This window comes from Dama dama, chromosome 16, assembly GCF_033118175.1.
Source record: "Dama dama isolate Ldn47 chromosome 16, ASM3311817v1, whole genome shotgun sequence".
In the NCBI taxonomy this organism is placed as follows: Eukaryota; Metazoa; Chordata; class Mammalia; order Artiodactyla; family Cervidae; genus Dama; species Dama dama.
The window spans coordinates 9,705,569-9,729,314 of record NC_083696.1 but is presented as its reverse complement, the minus strand read 5'-3'; the positions used below and the strand labels follow the sequence as shown (position 1 = coordinate 9,729,314).

Sequence of the window (23,746 nt, the reverse complement as noted above, 5' to 3'; positions counted from 1 at the left end):
AGGCTCTGCTCTACAAGTCAGAGATCGAGACTGGGGCTCTGATCCCAGCTCCATCCCGCCCTGCTTGTCATCTCAGTGGCTCCAGGCCCCCACTTCTTCACCAGTAAAGGGAGGGGGCTGGATTATCTAGTGACTGGAAATCCCTTCCTGACTTGACTTTATGGTCTGTCATCAAATGGCAACCCAGTCCAGTGTTCTTGCCTGGGAAATCCTATGGACAGAGGAACCTGGCGGGCTATAGTCTATGGGGTTGCTGAAGAGTCGGACACGTCGGAGCGACTAACACTTTCACATCAGATCCTTAAAGCAGGCCGTGTCCATGGATGGGAAAACTGACTTTTAAGTGCCTTCTGGGTGGCAGGCAGACTCCAAATGTTTTGTATTTCCTGTCTTGACATGGAAAGTCTGTGGGTGCAACCCCCACCCCACCCCGTCCCAAGCATCCTTAAGTCCTTAGGCTGAGTTAGTTACCTGTGTTTGCTACTGAGGACCCTGGGATTTGCAGGGGGAGGCGGCGTTGTTAGAGTGGGCCGCGTTTTCTGCCTGGGTTCTCCTCCAGCCAGGGGTGTTTGTGAGAACACTGGAATCACAAAGTGGCCCATGGCGGAGAATGCAGCCAGAACAAAGGCGCCCTATCCCCGCCAGGGCCGGGGGAATACTAACTAGTTGACAGGAATTTTAATATAAAACTCTCCCTCTTCCTTGTCATTCGGAGGTTTCAGGAAGCCTTCGGGCTTATCGTGCAGAGGCACACAGCACAGACAGGGCTTGGGGAGGTGAGAGGTGATTTCCTGCCATTCTTCTGCGGGGCGGGCTTCCCAGGGCGGTCATGCCAGGCTGACGGGGCGCAGTGCGGGCTCCCACCGCTGTGGGGAGAGCCGGGTTTTCATGGGGCGGCAGCCGAGGCAGGACCCGCAGTCATGAACCGCTTCAATGGGCTCTGCAAGGTGTGTTCGGAGCGCCGCTACCGGCAGGTGGGTGCTTGGCCCCTGGGGCAGGGGGGTGTCTTTAGGGGGTCAGGGGTGGGGGCTCCCCAAGAAGGGCTTCTCTCCCCGCAGGGCCTTCCTTCCCTCCTCCTGCCCCTCACAGGTTCATTGTGACCTGGGGGGAGGACAGAGGCAAGAACCGGACCCCAAGTAGCCTGTACCTGCCGCCCCTCCCTAGAGGCCTCCACAGAGCCGAGGCCAGCTCTGTGCCATCCTGACCACTGGCAGGGTGGTGTCTGAGCTGAGCCGTCTAGTTGATTTTCTGTCACTTTTATTTGGGGGGAGTGTGCATTACAAACAGCATCTCCGGCCCAAGATTGAAAGTGGCTAGGTGGCTGAGCAACCGGATATGTGTTTTTTGGGGGTTTTTTTGGCTAACTTTTCCTACCTCTGATGGGACGGCAGTGCCTGTCTTGTGTCGTGTATATGTGATTGTGTTTTAGCCTGTGTTGGTGTGTGCTTGTGTGTGAGATAGGCTGTGTCTGTATGCACACATGTTTCTCCTCCCCGGTAGCTGTGATGCCTTGAGGTGGGTCCAGAGTCCTCTGACTCTGGAGCTCAGCTTCACTACGAGGGTTTGCCTCTGAGGCTCCACTGTTAGGATGTGGGGCAGCGTGGGAAGGATGATCCCTCAGCCCCCGGGACTCTTCTGGAAATGTGAGGGACATTTTTTTCTTATTAAAAAGGCATGATGTAGGCAGGGTGAAGGCATGGGATGTCCAGATTTTGGGAGTATCCAAGCTGATAGGACTCTGGGATGACTCTTTAGTATACAACGTCCCTCTGTGTTTTAATAAACAGACTGGAATCTGGGTCATGAACTCTTTCAAACAGGCAGGCTGAGGTCTGGGGAGATGCTCAGAGGGGGCCTCCTGCACCTCATGTGGGACATGTGTCTTCTCTCTGCAGTCCCCAGCTCTCAGGGCCCTCCCACCCTCCAGAGCCTGTGGAACAGCCCTGGGGACACTGGCAACTGGGTGGCAGGGTGGTGAGGCAGAGGGGGCGCTGGATGGGAGGTTGAGAAGCCCTCGGTCATGTGGGACCACAGGTCTGAGGACCGGGGCTTGCTGGCAGTCAGAATAGGGTCAGGCATGAATGCCCCTGGTCTGTGCCCAGGGCTCCGAGACTGAAGTTCCAAACGGATCCTCTGTGAGAATGTGGTGCAGGGTTGAGGGCACTAGCTTTGTGCCAGACCCAGGCTGTCATCCAGTTCGGCCCTTTTTGAGCTCTGGCTCTTGTGCACGATGTTTACCTCCCTGACCCTCAGTCTTCCCATCAGTGGAATAGGGTGATGATGTGAGGATGCCCGTGAGAGTAAGTGGAATGTGTGTGAAGTGCCTGGTGCAGGGTGTTCAATAAATGTGGCATTTAGGGATTGGGGTTGAAATCTAGGCATGATAGAGGGTCTGAAACTAGGCAGGAGGTGCTGGCATGGGAGAGATCTGGGAGCAGTAGCAATTCCTGCTCTGGACAGGAAGCAGCAAGACCCACCCCGGAAGGATGGCCTCTGCTAGGAGTCGCTGAGATCCCAGAGCTAGGGCAGGGCTGCTCCCCTTGCCTCCTGACCCCAAGAGCTTCATTTGCTTTAGACCTTGGTCTTCTTCTCTGTTAAACGGGCAGACTAAAACTAGCCCTGCATCAGGGCTGCAGTGATGATCACATTCTCTGGAGACTGTCAGTGAGGTTGGTGGTCACGACAGACAGAGCATGATCCTGCTTCCTTCTCCCAATCTTGCCCTTCGCATCGAGCACACACGCTCTCTTCTTGCCCTCTTCCCAGCTGGCCTGGACTGTTACCTGGACTGGCTCTGCTCAGGCTGGTGCCGAGAAAGGCAGAAGGGTCTCCTGCCCACAGTCCTGCCTGGATGTGGGGAGCAGGCTGCTTTGTTGGCGCACCCTCCTGCTCTCCAGGTCCAGCCCTGGAGGCCTGTCCCCAGACCGTCAGCACTGGGTGCTGGGACCTGTTTTCCAGAGCCGTGCCTGCGGCAGGAGGGGCCATGGCTGTCGCTGGGGAGATGGGGAAAGTGCTGGCATCCCAGCTTCGGCCTGGGTTGAGGGTCGCCCTGAGGCCCCTAAAGTCCCCACTGGTCACCTGGAGTGGACTGGTCTCCTGTCATCGTCCCTTGGTTTCAGCCCGGGCTTTCCACACTCACTCTAGAGTTTGTTTTTCTTTCTTTCTTTCCATTTTTTTCTCTTCCTGCCTTAGCTGTGTGTTTTCCCAGAATTCTTATGGGAACGGGGTATTTTCCTGCCCGCCCCCCCTTCCCCTTGTCTGTCAGATTTCCTGTTTTACAAACTCACTTTGAATCCAGGCCCAGGGCTGGTGGGAAGCAGAGCCTCAGGGGCCTCCTGACAGCATCCAAGTGCCTTGGCCGCCCCAGGCTCCCTGGCCCTCCCCTTTCCCATGCCTGGCCTTTGGGTCAACTGGCAGGTGAATGCCAGGCACCCAACCTGGAAGAGGCAGCCCCTAAAGGAAGGAGATAGAAGTCTCCACACAAGGCCATGACCCTTGAGCTCCTCCAGGGTTGCTGAGCTGGCTTCCTTCTCAGCCTGCCTGGGGTGGGGATGGGGGTGCCCTTTCCCGATGCTGCACCAGGGCCCACCCCACGTCCAGGGAGCCAGACCCCTTTTCTGACTTCAGCTGCCTTAATCTGTGGCTCTCAGAGCCCTGCTCTGAGCAACCAGGAATTGCTCTTGGAATGAGCAGGGGCTGGGCCTTCTGCACTCCCCCCAAAGCCTAACTGGGGTGCGCAGAGAGGGCATGCAGCAAGGCCACCCTGAACTAAACCAGTGGCCCACTGCTGGTGGGACACTGCCATGCCATCCTCACGAACGGAGCGCTGGCTGGCTCTGTGCACCAAGCCTGTCTTCTAAAGTCAAAGCACAGAGGAGTCTTCCTAGCACCCTCCTCACCTTTTGCTCTAAGGCTAATCATGTCCTGCTTTGCTTTGGAGAGATCTACATAAGCCCAGGAATTGCCTGTTGCTTTTGAGAGGAGCATGCAGATGGCAGGGCCCTCTCAGGGTACTCCTGAAAGGAGGGGCTGTGGACTGCCACGCACGCAGGCCACAGGGAGGTCACTGGCTGGTTCAGGATCAGCCGGGACTGTGCCCTCACTTGCCCCTCACCTGGGAGCCCTCACTGGATACTTGGAAGCCCTGATGGTTGATGGCCCTGAGACCCTCCCAGGATGTGGCCCCCGCCCCCTGGCCTGAGAGTGAGTGTGTGCATCCCTGTCTTCCCGCCCTTGTGTTCTGGGAAGTCAGCCGGCAGGTCAGCCTCGTCTCTGGGCCCTCGGTGCAGGGCCAGCCCTGGGCCGATGCACCATGAGCCACTGGGGGAATGAGAAAAGGACCGAGCAAGCAGTGGGGCACAGGCGAGGTGGAGCCAGGCAGTGCGGCAGGCCCTCAGGTGAAGGGCTAAGTCACATGTCTGCCAGGGCTGGAGATGGTGAGATGCGCCCTTCCAGGGCTCTGTCGGTCCCAGACCTGGCTTAGCTCCTGAGCTCCCGGCCTTCCTACTTGGCCCACAACCCAGTGCTCAAGACGCCTGGGCCGAGATAGGGGCAGCGAGGGGCCGGCCAGCCTCCTTCTTGGCTCCAGAAACCTTGGAGAGGAAGGTGGCTCTGGGGTGGGGCCCGTGGGCTTCCCGACCTTGGAGCAGAGGCGACAGCCTCCCGGCTTCTGGGATTAACTGGGCAGGGTTGTGTCCTAGATCACCATCCCACGGGGGAAGGACGGCTTTGGCTTCACCATCTGCTGTGACTCTCCGGTCCGAGTCCAGGCTGTGGATTCCGGTGAGTGAGCATCTTGGGTGATGGCGGCCCCGGGCTTAGCAAACAAGATGTTGGAACTGAAAGGGCAGCCCCAACCCGGACTGAAGTGTCCTGGCCTTTCAAAATGAAAAGAATAATATTTTTAAATGGCCACAGATGAAAGTGAGGTCTGTGAAAATACACCTACTCTTTTTTTGTTTTGTTTTGTTTTTAATCAAAGTGAAGATAGGCTTTTATATTTTGTTTCCCAATCATTTCAAATAGGAACTAAACCTATATTTTCAGTAATGGCTGCATGGGAAAATGAGAGTCATTTATGAACTTGATTTGGAGTCAGTATTTTATCCTAGTCCAGCCTGATGAGCCTTTAAAATAGTCATTCCCTCTCTACTTTTCACAAAGAAAAGACCTCTCCTAGTCACAGAGTGAGCATCCTAAGAGGAGAAGCTGGGATGTGGCGATCTGGGTGCCCCCTTTGCCTTGAGCCTGGCAGCAAGGAAGGGTTCTCGAAGGGTGGGAGGTCCTGGGGAGGGAGGGGGGCCTGGCGGGGAGGTGGGCAGCAGAGAGGTCAGCCAGTACTGGGTCTGCAGGCAGGGAGGAAATGAAGGCAAAGGGGAGCCTCCCTTCAAGATCCTTCCTGAGCACCCCCGAGGTCAGGCCCTCATTCACAGATGAAGAAGCAGGGGAGCGGTCCTTGTCCAAGGTCACCGTGGAGGCAAAGGACCCAGGCCCTCTGAGGGGATCGTGGGCTCCAGGAGTTTTCTTTGTCCCTGCAGGGGGCCCGGCAGAGCGGGCAGGGCTGCAGCAGCTGGACACGGTGCTTCGGCTGAACGAGAGGCCCGTGGAGCACTGGAAATGCGTGGAGCTGGCCCACGAGATCCGGTGACCGGGGGCGGTGGGCGGCCTGGGGCCTGGGGCTGCCTTGCACCTCCCCTCCCCTCCCCAGCCCTGGGCACGCGCCTGGCCCGTCCCTCCTTCACAGCTGCGAGCCATTTGCTTTGCTCCTCCGGAAATCAGTTACTTGGCCTGAAACTGGAAGGTTTACGCTCCAAGTGAATTTGAATCCCAGAGCAAACAGTGGGGAAGAAGCTCTTAGACACACCCTGTGGTTCATGGCGTGGCTCCAAGGGGTCGCTTTCTGCTTGAGCTCATTAGTTCTGCTACCTCAGAGCCAAGCCCTCTGTTTTCTAGGCTGTGTAGACGTTTTTTTCAGTTGTATAATTAAAGTTATTCTTTAAAATGTATCCTGATACGTGGTGTTAGCGGCTCAGTCGTGTTTGACTCTGTGCAACCCCATGGACTGTAGCCCACCAGTCCATGGGATTCTCCAGGCAAGAATACTGGAATGGGTTGCCATTTCCTTCTCCAGGGGTCTTTCCCACCCAGGGATTGAACTCAAGTCTCCTGCATCGCAGGCAGAGTCTTTACCATCTAGCCACCAGGGAAGACTTAAACTGTATGGGACCCCTCAGTTTTGACCCTCTGAGTTACAGCCCCATTTTCGGTTTGCTTCCAGAATGACTAGGTAAGGGGTTTACACAGGTGGCTTGCTTGCTTGTACCTTGTGTTCAGGAGGAACATCACTAGTTGAATCTGGTCTTCTTTCTTTATTACCAATGCCCTTCCCGGCCCCTGCCAGTCAACTCGAATTGACCTCAGGGACCCCTTTGCTGTGTCTGCTTTAGCTGACCTCTGCATCCTTTCCTGTTCTAGCACTGAGGCTTCCCCTGCCCACTTCCCCTCTCTTTCTTTCTGCCCCCGGAGGACCCTACCCTGCCTTACTTTGGTCTCCCCCAGACTCAACTTCCAGAGAAGGAAATGGCAACCCACTCCAGTATTTTTGCCTGGAGAATCCCGTGGGCTGAGGAGCCTGGTGGGCTGCTGTCCATGGGGTCGCACAGAGTCGGTCACGACTGAAGCGGCTTAGCATGCATGCATGCATCGGAGAAGGAAATGGCAACCCGCTCCAGTGTTCTTGCCTGGAGAATCCCAGGGACGGAGCAGCCTGGTGGGCTGCCGTCTATGGGGTCGCACAGAGTCGGACATGACTGAAGCGACTTAGCAGCAGCAGCAGCAGACTCAACGTCTCTTTGTGATTCCCGCTCCCTGCCACTTCCAGGAGCTGCCCCAGCGAGATCATCCTGCTTGTATGGCGCATGGTCCCCCAGGTCAAGCCCGGGCCAGATGGAGGGGTCCTGCGACGGGCCTCCTGCAAGTCGACCCTCGACCTCCTGTCGCCCCCCAATAAGCGGGAGAAGAACTGCACACACGGGGCCCAGGCCCGGCCGGAGCACCGCCATAGCTGTCACCTGGTATGTGACAGCGCGGACGGGCTGCTGCTCGGCGGCTGGGAGCGCTACACGGAGCTGACCAAGCGTGGGAGCCAGCACACCCTGCCCGCGCTGTCCCGCGCCACGGCCCCCACCGACCCCAACTACATCATCCTGGCCCCACTGAACCCCGGGAGCCAGGTATGGACGGCCGGTTCTGGGAAGGTGAAGGGCCGGGCTCCCTGAGTGAAGCCAGGAAGAGGCAAGGACTCAGCTGTGTTGGGAGGAGCCTCCCAGGGGCTCGGCGTAGGGAGCAGGGACGCGGGGTAAGCCGTCCACAGGGCCGTCCTGTCGGGCTGTCCTGGGCAGAGAGAGCAGGTGGGTCTTTGTGGTCTCAGGGCACAGATCCAGGACCAGGGGACGTCACGGGGTGGAAGGTTTCAACCTCGAAAGAAGGAGGCGCCTTCTGCCAGACACTTTTCCATAGCAGAATGGGCCACATGGTGGGCAGTGAGCGCCTGTCGAAGGAACTTCAAGATGGTGCGGTGGGATGATGGTGTGTGTGTATTCCAAGACACTGTTTCCCTGAGATATTCTGGGGAAAATGTGTCCTGAGGTCAAAAAAGCTTGAGAAATACCTCCTGCTGTCTTCCACTTGGAGCAGATGTCCAGTGTGCATTCACCTGTTTGAGGCTCTGAGGGCATCTGCAGTGAAGAAGGTGGTTCACCCCTGTTCGCCCGAGTGGTTCCCAAACGCCCCTGATGGTGTCCCCCTTTGTGGCAGAGTTGTTAGCATCCCTAAGGCCAGTGTTCCCCAGCACATGCTTTGGAACAAGTTACCATTGAGGACGTTGGGGATCCAGCCCAGGGGTTAAACTCGATGACAGCTAAAGCCTCACTACACTCAAACATTCTGGAGGATTCCAGAGCCTGTGTTCCCTACAAGCCTCCTCTCGGCTCCTTAGCCAGATGATGGTTTTGCCCTTATGCCCGGAGGGGCTGCTGTCCTATCCTGAGGCCAGGGCTGAGCCGCCTGCCTGGTTGTCAGCCCCGTGGCTGGGCTGAGGGGTTCTCTGTCTTTCCATTGCAGCTCCTGCGGCCTGTGTACCAGGAGGACGCCATCCCCGAAGGTGAGTCTGCGCTCCGAGCCCCTGAGAGATGGCGAGGTCAGCTGAGAGGCCAGGCCCTGCCTCCTCCTCTGCCTGGGAGGCCTTCCCAACAGTGTCAGGACCCCCTCCCCCCCACCCCACCCGCAGACTGACATAGACTGTCTCCTCTTGAGACCTCTCCTTCCTCACTGAGCCAATGTCTTTCTTCCTCGGATCCTGAACTGAGAAGGAGGCGAGGGCATCTTTCCAGAGCAGTCTAGGAGACGGTGTTCAGAACTCAGGCGTTCAGCTGAGATTCAGCCAATGTTGTCTGTGCGTGTGCTCAGCCTCTTCAATCACGTTCGACTCTTTGCAACCCTGTGGGCTGCAGCTCACCAGGCTTCTCTGTCCATGGGATTCTGCAGACAAGATTACTGGAGTGGGTTGCCATGCCCTCCTCCAGGGGATCTTCCTGACCCAGGGATTGAACCCGAGTCTCCTGCATCTCCTGCATTGCAGGCAGATTCTTTATCACTGAGCCACCAGGGAAGCCCCTCAACCAGTGTTACTAAGTGTAAGGTGCTGTATGGACCATGGTCAGGCTGACCCAGGAAAGAGGCATGGAATTCAGAGCTGGGAGGTCTCAAATTGGAGTTGTGTGAGTTTAAACAACTCATGACCCCTCACTGAACCTCAGTTTCTTTATCTATAAAACAGGGCTGATAATTCCTACTTTAGAGGGTTGTCAGGAGGGATGAGGGGAGATAATGGTTTTGAGTAGCAGCCTGTTTACTGAGCGATGCGACACAGAAGATAGTTGTCTTTGAAGTGCACAAACGTCTCTGCTGTTTGAATGGATTTTTCTCTCTTGTCCAGAAAATCCTGGCCTTAGTTTTTTAAGGACCAGGGAGAGAAGCTGATCTCAAAGCCAGCACCTTCTCCCAGGAGGCCTGAAGTGTCAGAGTTGATGCTGGAGTGGGCTGGGCATTCTTTTAGGTCCTTTCTGCACTGGCTGAAGGCCAGATGGGATCTGGAAGGCTGAGACCAGCCTTGCCTGGTGGTCCATGATACTGACCCTGATTTCCTTGGGCCCTTGCTTCAGAGCCCACAGAATGTCCTTTGACCTCCTGCCTTGAGAATGGCTTTTTCCCAGCCCCTTGCTGACCTGCTCCCTCCCAGTCCCCTCTGTCAGTAGCATGAAGATGCTTGCTGAGAGCAGGTGTCTTTTGGGGGGGGAAAGGACTGCCACCAGGCTCAGGGTTGAGAATGGAAGACATCTTCATTCTCTCCAGGTGGGGCATTTGGGTATCTGGGCTTGACTGTTTGTAAGTGAATCCGTGTTCCTTCCGGAGAGAAGTCTGATAATGTTTCAACACTGAGTTTTAAAGAAAGCTTTTAGTTGGTGCATTACGTTAAAGAGGAGACGTCACTGCTAAACGGTGACCCCATTAAGGGCAGGGCCTAGGCCTGCTCCTCTCCATGTGTGTGATGCTGGTCCCAGGGCCTGACAGACAGCAGGTACGCAACAGAATTTTAATTGAGTGACCGACTGAGGGGAGTGACTTCGGTTGCCGCTGAGGGTTTGCAGACTGCTCGGCGGGGAAGGGAGCTGGACAGGTGTGTCCCCGGAGGCGGGCAGGTGTGGATCCTCCTCGAGAGATGCCTCCTTGTGTCCTCCCAACTCCTATCCAGGTTTCGGTTCCCCTCTGACAGTACAGTACTTAGCAAACCCAGACGGGCACGGTCATGCAGGCCGTGGGAGAGGGACAAGTGAGGAAATGATGATGCTGTTAATAACAATGGTAACTTCTGAATGCATTATGTTAAGAACTTGATCTGACTTCACTTATTCTTCATGAGAATAATTATTTGGGGATTCAAGGACGTTTTTTCTCTTTACCAGGGATCCTGCGTTCCTGGCTCCTGGTCCTTGGGTTCAGAGGAAGGGGTGGAATTCAGGGCACAGACCTTCCCTTAAATGCACTTAGGGGTCTCCAGAGGCAAAGGCTGTCACCAGCATGCCAGCTTCTGTCCCCTCCTCTGGCCGGGCTGCCTGGCCTCCTGGCCTGCTCTCAGGAGAGTAGGTTGAGCCGACCTGAGTTGAACAGGGTCTGGTGCCCTTCTGGGGCCTGAAGTGCTTGCCTGCTTGTCATTGGCATTTTCTCCCAACCCGCTGATGCCCCGGCATTGTCCCCTGCCCTGTGAAGGTGGCCCAGCCTCAGATTCTCTGCTGCTGGGGTGGAATGGCTGCCAGGGCTCTCCTCAGAAGCTGAGTAATTACTCTGCTTGGTCAGTGAAGCAGGTGTTGAAGGGGTGGATTGGGGTTTGGACCAGAGGGTGTAAGTGGTAGCAGGAGGGAAGTTAAGGAGTTTGCTTTCACAGAGCTCGGGTAGTCAGGTTACAACTTGGACTGTTTCTTTAAAACAGATACTTCAAACATCAGTTTTGAAGAATCAAGCCCACTTGCTACACATTATCCAGGGTGTGTGGACAGGGGACATGAAGACATACCACATAGGTTGGGGTGATCCCACTTTGTACCAGTTACTGTTCAGATGACCTTGGGCAAGTCCTCCAGTCACTCCAGGCCTCAGTTGCCTTATCTATAAAATGGGACTGCTTCCCTCCCGAAGGCAGGGGTATGTATCGAGTGGCTTATTCATGACTTTGTAGGCCCAAGGCGAAGATTCTATGATGCCCTGTGCAGCTGGGCTCGGGAAGGAAAGAAGTGGATGCCTTTAAATGTCAGACCGGAGCACACAGGACCCAGATTTTGGCATTAGCAAACCCAACCCCTCTAAGTTGGGTCTATTTTGCCTTGTCAGTCCAGTGTGGTTTCACCTTGTCTGGTCTAGGCTTGGTTGTGTCAGATTAGACTAGGTCAGTTCCAGACTGACCCTGGGAGCCCCATTCATGCTACGGTTTGTGGCCAGCATCCTCCTCTTAATGCCAGCCTTGATGAGTAGATTATTCATTGACTTGGGTTTATAATCTTCATGCCCTCAGACTCTGGTACCATTCACCAAACCCTGGCCCATCAGGTCTCTTGTGGGAGCCCCCACCTGCCCTGGCTCAGGCAAGGTAGCAGTCTGCATTATCTCTACTTTGCAGTAGCAGTCTGCATTATCTCTACTTTGCAGTGGAGAACACTCTGGCTAAGAAGGCGATGGAGCCTGTTCAGAGTGCACAGTCTCCGAGGGGGCCAGTGCTCTAGTTCAGGTGTCTGGTCCAACTCAAGCCCAGTGCAGAGCTTGAGGGCCGAGATGGGTTCTTTGAGCAGAGGCTGCCAGCACAGAGCCCTCAGGGGCTGACGTCCAGGGTCAGAGCAGATGAGGAGCTGCGAAAGTGTCTGGCGGTGCATCTGGCCCCTACCTCCATCCTGGGCTCATGCTATTTCTTCTCTAAGTAACTCCTTGAAGAGGCAGGAAGTGGTTTAGGTTATTATAGTTTGAGCGCTGCCCCAAGATACTGCTGCAATGGGTGGTCACTTGTATGTGTGTGTGTATGTGGGGGGTGGGGGTGACTTGTTTTTCTCACCTTTCTCTGTGAGAAGGAGCAGGGGGTGGGCGGAGGAAGCAAGTGTGAAACCTTCCAAGCTGGTTTTTCCTCTGAGGCCCTGGACTGTGCGTCGGTGGGGAGCTTCCCCGAGATATAGCTGGGGTCAGGTCACCTGTTCACTCCCTGGTTGCCAGAATTGGGGGTGGTGGAAGGAGACCTAGTGGGCTGGGCAAGCAGATCAGGAAGGGCTGGTTAGTTGCCTGCCTGGCAGCAGGGATTCTTGGAAGGGGTTCAGATGTGTGTGGAGCTTGAGTACCTCGGAGTTTGTCTCCTACTTGCTTATGTCCAAGAATTCCTGACTTTTTAGATACTCCGTGTTGTGCACCTCTGCCCATTGGATGAGACACAATAAAGACCTGTGTGCCACTCCTTGTCCAGTGGAGGGCATGTGTCCTGCCGTGTCCCCTTATAGAGGGACTCCCTGTAGCCCTCTGCTCTCTTCCCTGGGGTCGGTTCATTCTCTTTCTCTCGTTTCTCCTCTCTTCTTTCTTTTCTGATGAGAATAATTTCTGATGGCCAAGCCAGGGAGTATTTCCTGTCTGTGATGAAGCCGAGGATTTCCAGTATCCCTGGAGCACATGATCAACTTCCTTTTCCAAGTGGAGGAATCACAACAAGAACCACAATGAGTTAGCAGCTCACTTTTATGGCGCCCTTTCCAGGTCCCAGGCATTGTTCTAGGGGCTTCACTTGGAGCATCTCATTTAGTCCTCATGGCCGCCCCATGAGCTTGGTACTGCAGTGAGGAAACCAAGAGTCTGAGCGGGGAAGTGAGTTGCTGGTGGTTACCAAGCGGGGAGCAGAGAAGTGGGATTTGGGTGCAGCCCTCTGGCTTGGTCATGTCTGACTCTTTGTGACCCCATGGACTGTAGCCTGCCAGGCTCCTCTGTCCATGAAATTCTCCAGGCAAGAATACTGGAGTGGGTAGCCATTCCCATCTCCAGGGGATCTTCCCCACCCAGGGATCAAACCCAGGTCTCCTGCATTGCAGGCAGATTCTTTACTGTCTAAGCCACCGGGGAAGCCCCTTCTTTTCTTTCTTTTCTTCTCTGGCTCAGAGCTGGTGGGCTTCCCCGGTAACTGGAGCGGCAGTGCCACCCCTTATCCCAGACTGACTCAGTCAGCCAGGCTGCTCCAGCTCCCTTGGCTAGTTGAGGGCCGACCCCACATGTCCTAGGAAAGTGCACTGTCTCTGCTATCGCTGCGGAGACAGGCCCTCCACTCTCTTTGTTTGAGGGACCTGGGAGGCAGTGAAATAGGCCAGCAGTGCTGGGTGTGCCCAGGGTGGGGATGCGGGCCAGCCGGAGCACACGTGCTCTGCCATCCGGAGCGCTGCAGCTGACTGATGGCTTGATGTGGCCTGTGGGCCTGGTGAGGCCAGATCTTCTGATTTTTCAAATCTGAGAGACTTTCTGATTTTTAAAATTACGAGGCGAAACCACTAGGCCTGATTCGGGTCCTGGGCCACCTTTATCATAGGTGGCAGTTCCCCGCCCTGTCCTCACCCTGGAGGTGGAGGTTTGCATGTCAGTATCCCTCCCGCAGTGTGAGAGAGACTGCCTTCCGAGGTCTCCCCATCTTCTCAGCACCTCACTCAGGGCCGGGCTCAAGGTAGATGCCGTTGGAAATGGCAACTGATGGACTGAGACCGTGCACCCCGTTTCCGCAGAGGCGATGCCTCACAGTGCACTCCCATCTCTGTCGCACAGAATCAGGGAGTCCCAGTAAAGGGAAGTCTTACACGGGCCTGGGGAAGAAGTGTCGGCTGATGAAGACGGTGCAGACCATGAAGGGCCACGGGAACTACCAGAACTGCCCCGTCATGAGGCCGCACACCCCGCACTCAAGCTACGGCACCTACGTCACCCTGGCCCCCAAGGTCCTGGTGTTCCCCGTCTTTGTCCAGGTGAGCTGACGGCCGAGCCCCAGGGCTCCCTTTGGGGGAGGTGAGAGAGAGAGAGAGGGCCCTTCAGTCTGGGACTCAGAGATGGTGTCTCGTTCCAGGACTGGGGGAAAGCCAAAAAGCTTCGGGGCTCAGGATGCTGGGGGTGATACTGAGGGAGCAGAGGCTTCCAGGAGGAGGAACGGGAGAGTGGGGGCGGGAGGCTCGACATCATGGGGGTCCCGCTCCCGATCCCCTTTCTCTGGGGACACTGCAGGCAGGCTGCAGTTGCCTGTTGTATCTCGCAGGGCCTGTGTGCCGAGGCTTCTGTTCCTGGCTCCTGCAGCGCTTTGTTGTTTGGAGACGACCGAGCGAGCGAGCCTTGAGGTCTGGCCTCTTGTCTGGTCTCCTTGGTCTTAGCAAACACGTCTGGCCCGTACTAGCTGGCGGCCTGAGACTATTTAGATTTCCCTTCTCCTATTTTTTTCTTGTTTTCCTTCTCTTCCTCTCCCATTTCCAAACCTTTATTTATTCTATCACCCAGATATATAACTCATGTGAGCATTTAGATATCTTTCCTGTGCATGTCATATTAAAAACCCCAAATAGACTGTATTGTACATTTTCTATTCTGTTGCCTTTTTTAAAACAAGAATTGCAGCATGAACATTTCCTACATTGTTAAATATTCTTTGAATCTGTGTTTTGTGGTGGTTGGACACTATTACATGGATGTTTCATATTTATTTAACCAGTCCTCTCTTCTATTCAGACACTTATGTTATGTCTGCCCTTTTGTTATTGTAAATAACTGTGATGAAAATCCTCATGCATGAATTGCCTCTCAGATTATTTTCCTTGGGAGAGATTCCTAGAAGTGAAATGACTGGGTCATCGGTCATAAACATCTTAAAAGCTCTTTATACATATTTTGACAAATTGCTTTGCAGAAAGACTCAGTTTATCCTCTCATCAGCAGCCTAGAGGAGGCATGGCCCCAAGAGCTTCATTTCTGACCATGCCTGCCTTCTCTGCTCTCCCTGGCATCCTTCTGGGCCTGTCACTGGCCAGTGAATCTTTGAATTCATACTTTTTAGGATGCGTGCAGCATATCTCTGGCAGGTGACATGATTCTCCCCAGACAGCTCCATAGGCAGGGTCTGCCCTTTGCCGTTCTTTCCATCTCTCCTCTTTCTTGGGATGTAACCACAAAGGTCTTGGAATCCACAGGGCCTATTTTTCATTTTAAAATTTTTACCAAAAAAGTAAAATTAGTTTTAAGAAGTCAAAAAACTTTTGAGTTGTAAAATAGACAAGCCAAAAATGGCTTGACACTTAAATGGAGAGTTTCATGAGTAATTATAAAGTAGATCTCCACTAAGAAAAAGGCCTAGACCATTGCCACCACTCCAGAGCTCGTGTGTCTCTCTTCCTGACTGTAATACCCTCCTTGCCCAGAGATGTACCCACTAGTCTGACTTTATGATAATCATTTCCTTGCTTTTCTTTAGTTTTACTGTCTATATGTGCTTTCCTGTGCATGCTAAGTTGCTTTAGTCATGTCTGACTCTATGTGACTCTATGGACGGTAGCCCACCAGGCTCCTCTGTCCATGGGATTTTCTAGGCAAGAATAGTGGAGCGGGGTACCATGCCCTCCTCCAGGGAATCTGCCCAATCCAAGGATCGAAGCTGCCTCTCTTACATTTCCTGTATTGGCAGGCAGGTTCTTTACCAATAAGAGTGGGAGGTGGGGCCCCGCAGTGGGTATGGGGCAGGGTCATGGAGTGGGGTGAGAGGTTTGGGTGAGACTTGGTCCCTGGGAACTGACGACAGAGAAGGAGTCCGTGAACTCAAGTGTGTTAATGAATGTGGAGCAGGCATTGACCTGGCCTTCAAAGGCACTCAAGTGACCAAACCTGGCCTGAGGCTCTTGGGTTGCTGCCAGAGGCGTCCTGAGAGCCTGGGCCTGACAGCATGAATAGGACCGAGGAGGGAGTGTGGGGGCTGGGAGGGCCGGGGAGCTCAGTGCAGTCGGGGAGCTGGGGGAGGCCTGGCCATGTGGTCCGACTTCCTGCGGCAAGTGTGTGAAGGCTGGTGGGGAAGGTCGCAGCGGCAGTTCCGCCCAGGATGAGTGCCTCTGTCTTTCTGTTTCTGTCCGTGTATGAGGGGGCGTGTGGGTTCTTGGGGTGTGGGGGCAGGGCTGGCAGTCTTCTGCGGCGGGCTTTGGCAGGCTGCCTCCCCCCCGCCCCCACCCACCTTCTCCACCAGGCCTCTGTGAACGGTTGCCTTTGTTTGCAGCCTTTAGATCTCTGTAACCCCGCCCGGACCCTCCTGTTGTCAGAGGAGCTGCTGTTGTACGAGGGGCGAAACAAGGCTGCCGAGGTAAGACACGCGCCTTCCCCCGGCGAGGGTCCCGGGGGGTTCACCAGCCGTCTTCCAGGCCCCTCCATTTCCCCTTTTCTTGATGGTCGCAGAATGGTACAGTCAGGGTAGGAAAGACCTGAAAAATTTTCCGTGCTCTCCTCTACCAACGTTTCCTTAGATACATCCAGGGACGGGGAATTCACCACCTCTCAAAGCTATATAGTCCGTCTTTGGCGGTCAAAAGATTTTCCCAACCCCTAATGACATTCCACTGTTTACCCCAACTTCCTCTAAGGAGCAGAAGAGATGGCAGTTCAGCCCAGCTGTGACGAATGACTTTATGGGTGACAAGATTAAAGCTGTTAGCCAAAGAGAATTTTTAGAAGAGCATCTGTCCTTACCCGGATTCTCTGGGTGTGTATTAACCCACACCACAAATCCTCTTTGGAGGGATAAGCCTGTGATCTCTCTATGGCTCTAGCTTGGCCATCAGAGGCCTGGGTGTGGAGGCCACGCCGCTCTTCCTAGGAGCTGGCCCCGGCGTATCTCTTACTGGGGGGATTTCACTCCCCTCCACAGTCCCCAGAGTTGGCCAGGTTCCGGCTCAGTCTTCGTGAGTTTAAGTCTACTTGGGAACAGAGGTTGGATCCCTGGGATCTGACTGGTTTCCTGAGAGCCTTGAAGAGAGAATGGGGGCTTGTTGCCAATCAGGCCCTGATTCAGAGCTGGCAGTGTGGTTTGGCTGAGTTGAGAGGCAGCTTTGGGTGGTGGAAAGATCAGGAAACTTGAAGGCAGAAAGATTATAGCCAGCTCTGTTTTGCTGCTGGCTCACTTAACGACTTCTTCCTTCTTCCTCAGTCTTCCCATCTGAATAGTGGGGGTGTGTGTGTGTGTCTGAGGCAGCCATGGCAGAGTCTGAGGTCGGCTGATCTCGAAGGGCGTTTCGGCCTCAGCATTTGGGACATTTTGTGTAGCTGCAGCGAAAGCAGGCAGCTGTCATTTTCTTTGTTCGACAAGCAGATCAGAACTCATATTTTCCAAGTGAGCATTGTCTCTTTCAGGGGGGTTTCCCTGGGGAGACCGCGGGCTTATTTCCACCACACTGGTGTCGCTTACCACATTTCTGGACCTCCTCTTCCGGAACTTTCTTAAGAACCTTGGCATAACTTCTGAATTGCCTCCATGGGAGTAAAACTTCATCTGTTGAGGGGGATTTCAGTTCTGAGAACAGGAAGTCCTTTGGAGCTGTTCTTGGTGAGTAAATGTGTAGTGGAATTTAGTCAGGTAGCCGAAGGTCAGAAAGAGAGGTGTGGCTACAAATTCACAAGACTCAGAAGAAGACAGTTAGAAATGGCAGCCACCCTGGAGTACACCTGTATGTCCAAATGTGCTGTTTTGTTCCCTCCCTCACTCACCATTAAGCCTACAAACATTAAACACTTCTTGTATTGCCTTATTGTGTACGCATTTTCCATACTGGGTCCCTGGTGGCTCAGACGGTAAAGCGTCTGCCTACAATGTGGGAGACCGGGGTTCAATCCCTGGGTTGGGAAGATCCCCTGGAGAAGGAGATGGCAACCCATTCCAGTATTCTTGCCTGGAAAATCCCACGGACGGAGGAGCCTGGTAGACTACAGTCCATGGGGTTGCGAAGAGTCGGACATGACTGAGCGACTTCAGCTTCACTTTCCATACTTAATTCCAGTTAACTCTTTTTTTTTTTTCTGAAACATTTAATTGTTAATCTGACTGTGCTGGGTCTTCATTGTGGCATTCAGGGTCTTTAGTTGCAGCTTGTTCCCTGAACAGGGATCTAGTTCCCTGAGCAGGGATCAAACCCTGGGCCCCTTACATTGGGAGCATGGAGTCTTAGACACTGGACCACCAGGGAAATCCTGGTCCTGATTAATTCTTGCAGCTTCCTGAAGAGAGGAACATTTGATCCCAATTAGTAGATGAAACCAAGGATCCAGTGAGATTAACCAGCACCCAATGGGCTTCCCAGGGTGGCACTAGGTGTAAAGAACCTGCCTGCCAATGCAGGAGATAAAAGAGATGTGGATTCGATCCCTGGATTGGGACGATCCCTTGAGGAGGGCATAGCAACCCACTCCAGTATTCTTGCCTGGAGAATCCCATGAACAGAAGAGCCTGGTGGGCTACAGTCCATGGGGTCGTTAAGTGTTGGACACAACTGAAGTGACTTAGCATGCATGCAAAAGTCTCAAGACTCCCAAAAGATGTAGCCACAGTTAGCACTTGGGATCTCTCTGGCTCGGCACTGCTTTCCAGGATCCCATGCTGCCTCTGGTGTGTTTGTTTAAAAACAGATTAACAAGCAGAAGCTGAAGCCAGGGTCTGATGATAGTTAACAGTCTATCCAAAAGTTCTTCATCCAGTGGGTCTTTGGAGCCCTAGAACTAAGAGACACCTTCTGAAGATCGAAAGAAGAAATTTGAAGACAAGTAAAAATAATACATTTCTTTGTCTTGAAATATGACAGGAAGCAAATATCTTGGTAGCCTGTCATGCTATTTGGGTCAAAAATATAAAGCAATTCAAGAGGAGTTTGGATAAGTTTGGAGAATCACAGCGAAGGCTGGGTCCTCAGGAGTCATCCTGTTCTAACTGCTTCCCTGGAACTTTCCAGCTGATTGTCTTCCAGGCTGTTCTTGAGTCTGCAGAAGCAGTCCCTCTGGACAGTGGTTTTCTTACTAGAGAGCGCTGATTTGTCTCAAGTTCTCCCTGGTGCTTGACGGAAAGCTTACCTCCTGGAATGTTCCCCCTTGGTTCTTTGTCCCCTCTTTTCTCTGGGCATGCTTCACGAGCTGATCCAAACCCACACCCTGAACTGCCCTCGTCACACCTGCTCCCAGAAGTCACAGACTTGATTAATGTGCCCTGAGACCAAACCAGCGTTTGGGCACAGCCTCATTTCTACATTCAAATACTGGTTATCGAGCATCTGCAATGGCGCCAGGCCCTGTGTTCGAGGTTCCAAGAGCTCCGTGGGGCTTGGGGACACACCCTAACTTGACACGCTGACTCACTGAGTTTACCATTAACTCAGGCACCAAGATCTTTTCTGCCAACCTGCCCTTAGGTAAGAATGCTGGGAAGAAGCTTGGTTAGGACCACGTGGGATTAGTGATCCTTTAAGTTGCAAGGATTTCCTAACCAAACAAGCCCTCAACTCTTGACTCTTTGGGGAAACAGAAGTGTCCTTGGAGCAAGTGTGGGGAGCCACCCGGCGGCCCCCACAGCCTGTTATGGGAGGCAAGCCGGTCCCTGGGCTGTGGAGATGGAACGTCACTGCTCTGGGCTGCTGGGACTTCTCGTGGGATGCAGTGAGGTGGGAGAGGGGCCCACCTGCCCTCCCCGGGCACGCTGGCCTCTCTGCCCTGCCTCCCACTGTGCGCCAGCTCTGTCCTTTCCCTGACCCGACTTTTGGGGAAATTCTTCATTCAGGCCTTAATCACTTCCTGTCTAGACCACATTCTCCGCTCTGGGAATCTGGACCAGAGCCGTGGCCTGGGTCTTTTCTCACCTTGCTAGCGGCTCTTCTCAAGTGCCCTCCAGCTGGCTCTCGTGGGCTGGGGCTGGTTTTCTTTTTTTTTGGGCTCCTCACAGACTGTCTCCTCTGACCCCTCCCCTGCCAGCTTCCCTGTGGGTCCGGAGGCTGCTTCCAGATTTCCACTGAGTCGGTCAGGGGAGCCTGAGAGTTTGCCTCGTGGGCGCCTAGTGCAGAGCCTTTCTCTTTTCCGGTGCTTGGATGCTGACGTCTTCTTCTCAGGAGCCAATGCCTAAAATCCTTCTGCACTCTGGCCCATGTTCGTCCCCTCCCTTAACTTCATGGTCTTGTCTCCATCGCCCCTCTCTCTGGGGCCCAGCTCGGATTCTTTCACATTCAGGGATGGGACAGCTGTAGGCATGTTGCTGCCTCCCCACACTGTGAGAGCTCTGGGGTCAGCCAGACCTGGGCACTGGTCCGTCCCTGCCTGTGTGGCCTCCGACGGGTCACTTAACCTCTTGGAGATACAGGGTCCTCCTCTATCCGTGAGGGCAGTGATGTGTACAAGTGAGGATCCACCAAGCAGAAAGTAAGTGCTCAATAAACGGAGACTTCTGTGGGCCGGGTTGGGTCAGGGCTGTGATGGGAAGGGGGTTGGAGAGGGTCCCCACAGGAGCCCTTCCAGCCGAGCGCTCAGGAGTCCTCATGTTCGGTCTCCGTAGGAGAAGCCATAGCCCCCGGGGAGCCTCCTGCTCAAGGGTGCCCTCTATTGTCTCTATGGCCCAGATTCTGCCAAACCTCTGTGTGCCAAGTCATCCTAAGAAAAACACGTGTTTTTAAATTACAAAAGTAACAGGTTCTCATTGCCAAATAATGCAAATCAGACAAATGTATAAAGTAAAATCCTCCTCCCCACAGTGAAGTCTGTGATGAGTATCTTAGACATGAAAGTATGTAGAAATATAGACAGATTTATGGGGCTTCCCTGGAGGTCAGTGGTTAAGAATCCACCTTCCAATGTAGGCGACGTGGGTTCCCTCTGTGGTCAGGGAACTAAGATCCCACGTGCTGCTGAGCAGCTAAGCCCATGGGCCACAACTACTGAGCCCAAATGATGCAATGGAGGTCCTGCATGTCACAACTAAGACCCAGCCCAGCCAAATAAATAAATATTTTCCAAAATATAGACAGATTTACAGTTCTGCTTTACAAATTTGAATTATGTGCTAGGTATTTTTGCACATTGCAGTATTCTGATATATGACAGACAGCTTTCCATTTCTGACCACAGAGCTCTATTTTATTCTTTTAATAGTTGCATAAAATTCTACCATATGAAGGTAGCATCATTTAGTTTATTCATCTTCTCTTAATGGGCATTTATGTCCTTTTCTTTTTTCATTACAAAAATGCTACTGAGAGCATTCCTACATGTTCACATTTATATGTCCTTGTAAGAATTTCTATAGGCTAGAGTCTTAGAGGTGGAGTTGTTAGGTCATCTCTAACAGTCTGACAGCTAAATGGCAGCATGTTGACCATCTAAACTTGAGCAACAAGCCAGCGCACACTCACTGTGGCCCTTCCGTAGTGCATGCCAACTCTCTGGCAGACTCTTCCCACTCCAGACGATGTGAAATGTCAGATTTTGATACCTCAAAGGGAAGTCCACATAATAATATTTTGTTTTCTTCAGAGAACCTAAAATAGGATTTTTTATTGCTTTTGACTAAAGGCCACTGCAGGATTTGCAAAACAAAGCTCAGTGTAATCTTTACTGGCATTAGAGGATCAAGTGGATTTTTTTTTAGCATAAAAATATGTGGAGCATGCCTGGTGGTTTACCTATAATGTCTAAAAATATCTTTCCCCTTTATTTTTGGAGAGGCTAATGCATCAAAGAGATAAAAGTTCTGTGCGTGTCTGTATTGGAGTGTAAGTAACTGACTTTTTCTTGAAGTGATTGTGCATGGATGAAGTTGAAATTATCTGCAAGGAACTTGGTAAGAACATGCATGTGGCATGATGCTTCAATTCATAGTCTACATAGGGCGTATGAAAGAAGCCTGTAGGGAGCCTGGCAGGGACTTTCCCCCTGTTTGCGTGTTTTTCTCAGATGAAAAAACTGAGGCTGAAGGGATTTGGGGACTTCACCAAGTTTTCATGGCTACTTAGTGGGACAGGAGCCTCGAGTTCTGACTCCAAGTCTAGTGCTCTTTCAGCCAGACACTTAGAGGAGGATGCATGTGAATGTGGTATCTCTTGCAGCTCAAGGTGGCTCCAAGCTGAGGACCCGGGTCTGGAGATTGCAGAGGCATTTGGTCAGGAAGGTGGGCCTGTGGGGTGTCTGGCTGTTGAGAGGCTTGTTGTTTTTCAGTTATTCAGTCATATCTGAACCTTTGCGACCCTATGGACTGCAGCATGCCAGGCTCCCCTGTCCTTCACTATCTCCTGGAGTTTACCCAAACTCATGTCCATTGAGTCAGTGATGCCATGCAACCATCTCATCCTTTTTTTGCCCTCTTCTCCTCCTGCCCTCAATCTTTCCCAGCATCAGGGTCTTTTCCAATGAGTTGGCTCTTTGCATCAGGTGGCCAAGGTATTGGAGCCTCAGCTTCAACACCAGTCCTTCCAATGAATATTCAGAGTTGATTTCCTTTAGGATTGGCTGGTTTGATCTCCTTGCTGTCCAAGGGACTCTCAAGAGTCTTCTCCAGCACCACAGTTTGAAAGCATTAATTCTTCGGTGCTCAGCCTTCTTTATGGTCCAACTCTTACATCCGTACATGACCAATAGAAAAACCACAGCTTTGGCTAGACAGACCTTTGTCAGTAAAGCAGTGTCTCTGCTTTTTAATACGCGGTCTAGGTTTGTCATAGCTTTCCTTCCCAGGAGCAAGTGTTTTTGAATTTCATGGTGGCAGTCACCATCTGAGGTAATTTTGGAGCCCAAGAAAATCTGTCACTGTTTCCACTTTCCCCCATCCATTTGCTATGTTGACAGGCAGGCAGAGGTCATCAGGCCTGGAGGTTGAGGATGAAGGCTGATTTTTATTCTGTTAGCTTTTCCCACGATGAGGAGCAGGCACGCTGAGCGTCTGCTCCTGGTTCTGCCCGAGATAACAGAGACACGAGATGATGGCAGCTTGCTCTCTGGCCCTCCAGGGGAGCCTGTGGCTCTGGCCTCCGGGACTGCGGGGCAGCTGGCTCTGTTTGCTCTCTCCCCATGCAGGTGACACTGTTTGCCTACTCAGACCTGCTGCTCTTCACCAAGGAGGATGAGCCGGGCCGCTGCAACGTCCTAAGGAACCCTCTCTACCTCCAGAGCGTGAAGCTGCAGGAAGGTGAGTGCTTGCCCGAGACGCCCTGGACGGCCTCCGCTCTCGCCCTGAGTCCTTCTCCTGGTCTGGGCAGCACGGATGGAAGGGATGTGTGGTCAGTCCCCGCCCGTGGATTTGGCTGTCAGTCACTGGTGTTCCAGTCTAGGCTGGCAGTCCCCGCTGTAGACCCTGAACTTTGCAGGGAGATTTCTGCTCCAGCAAGGTTTTGGGAAGGCTCGGGAGTGGAGTGGGAAGAGTGCTGGATTCATACAGACTTGTGTTCCAATCTTGGCCTGGCCCCTTGCTATCTGTGTCACTTCAGGCAAGTTCCTGGACCTCTCTGAGCCTGCTTCCTCATGTGCAAGTGAGGATGCCAGTAGTATCTCAGAAGGTTGCAGTGGAGATTAGATTAAATTTGGTTGTTTATGCAAAGTGACTGGGTCACACCGCGCACCTAGGCAATGCTCGTGGCTCCCGACTCACCACACACATCCAGGACAGGAGACCACTGCTGCTTCCCCCAGCCACATGGCCCAGGCCAGAGCCTGGGATACTGGTGCAAGGAGCTGGCCGGGGCTGGCAAGCAGGAGCATGTGGGAGTGTGGAGTGAGTCTCTACCTGAACTTGCCACAGTGGCCCTGCCCTCCACTCGGGAACGGGCAACCAACGGGAGGATCTGTTGAGTGGTTTGGTTTGGCGCCCGAGGTCTCTGCTGAAAGAGGCTCGGTTTCCTCTCCCAGGTTATGAAAACAACAGCAGACCTGTTTGAGCCCGGGTGGCAGGGGCAGGGAGGAAAACAGTACCCAGCAAAAGAATTTTGTTTTGACGGCTTGTGCTCCAGGAAAACTTCCTGCCTGTTTGCAAACCCGGCCTGTGTGTTCGGTGCCCCGACTGCTCTTCCTCCTTAGAAACCCAGGCCGTGTGAGAACCTCCACTCTTCGCAGCCCCACAGGAAGTCACTTACAACTTCTCCTTCTCTGCCTCTAGCTT

General features: G+C 53.3%; 1 protein-coding gene across 6 annotated transcripts in view; it reads left to right on the top strand.

The window, feature by feature from the left end:
* RGS3 (regulator of G protein signaling 3) overlaps positions 1-23,746 on the top strand; it is a 136,772-nt gene that overhangs the window by 38,637 nt on the left and 74,389 nt on the right. For 3 of the 6 annotated variants that reach the window (XM_061163365.1, XM_061163366.1, XM_061163369.1), the window contains exons 9-15: positions 4,701-4,782; positions 5,538-5,643; positions 6,881-7,232; positions 8,122-8,161; positions 13,387-13,583; positions 15,860-15,943; positions 22,669-22,780. In XM_061163365.1, coding sequence (XP_061019348.1) covers positions 4,701-4,782; positions 5,538-5,643; positions 6,881-7,232; positions 8,122-8,161; positions 13,387-13,583; positions 15,860-15,943; positions 22,669-22,780 — 973 coding nt within the window. Of the gene's footprint in view, positions 1-824; positions 975-4,700; positions 4,783-5,537; positions 5,644-6,880; positions 7,233-8,121; positions 8,162-13,386; positions 13,584-15,859; positions 15,944-22,668; positions 22,781-23,746 lie in introns of those variants that run through there. The other 3 variants (XM_061163372.1, XM_061163367.1, XM_061163368.1) reach the window with 3 other exon arrangements.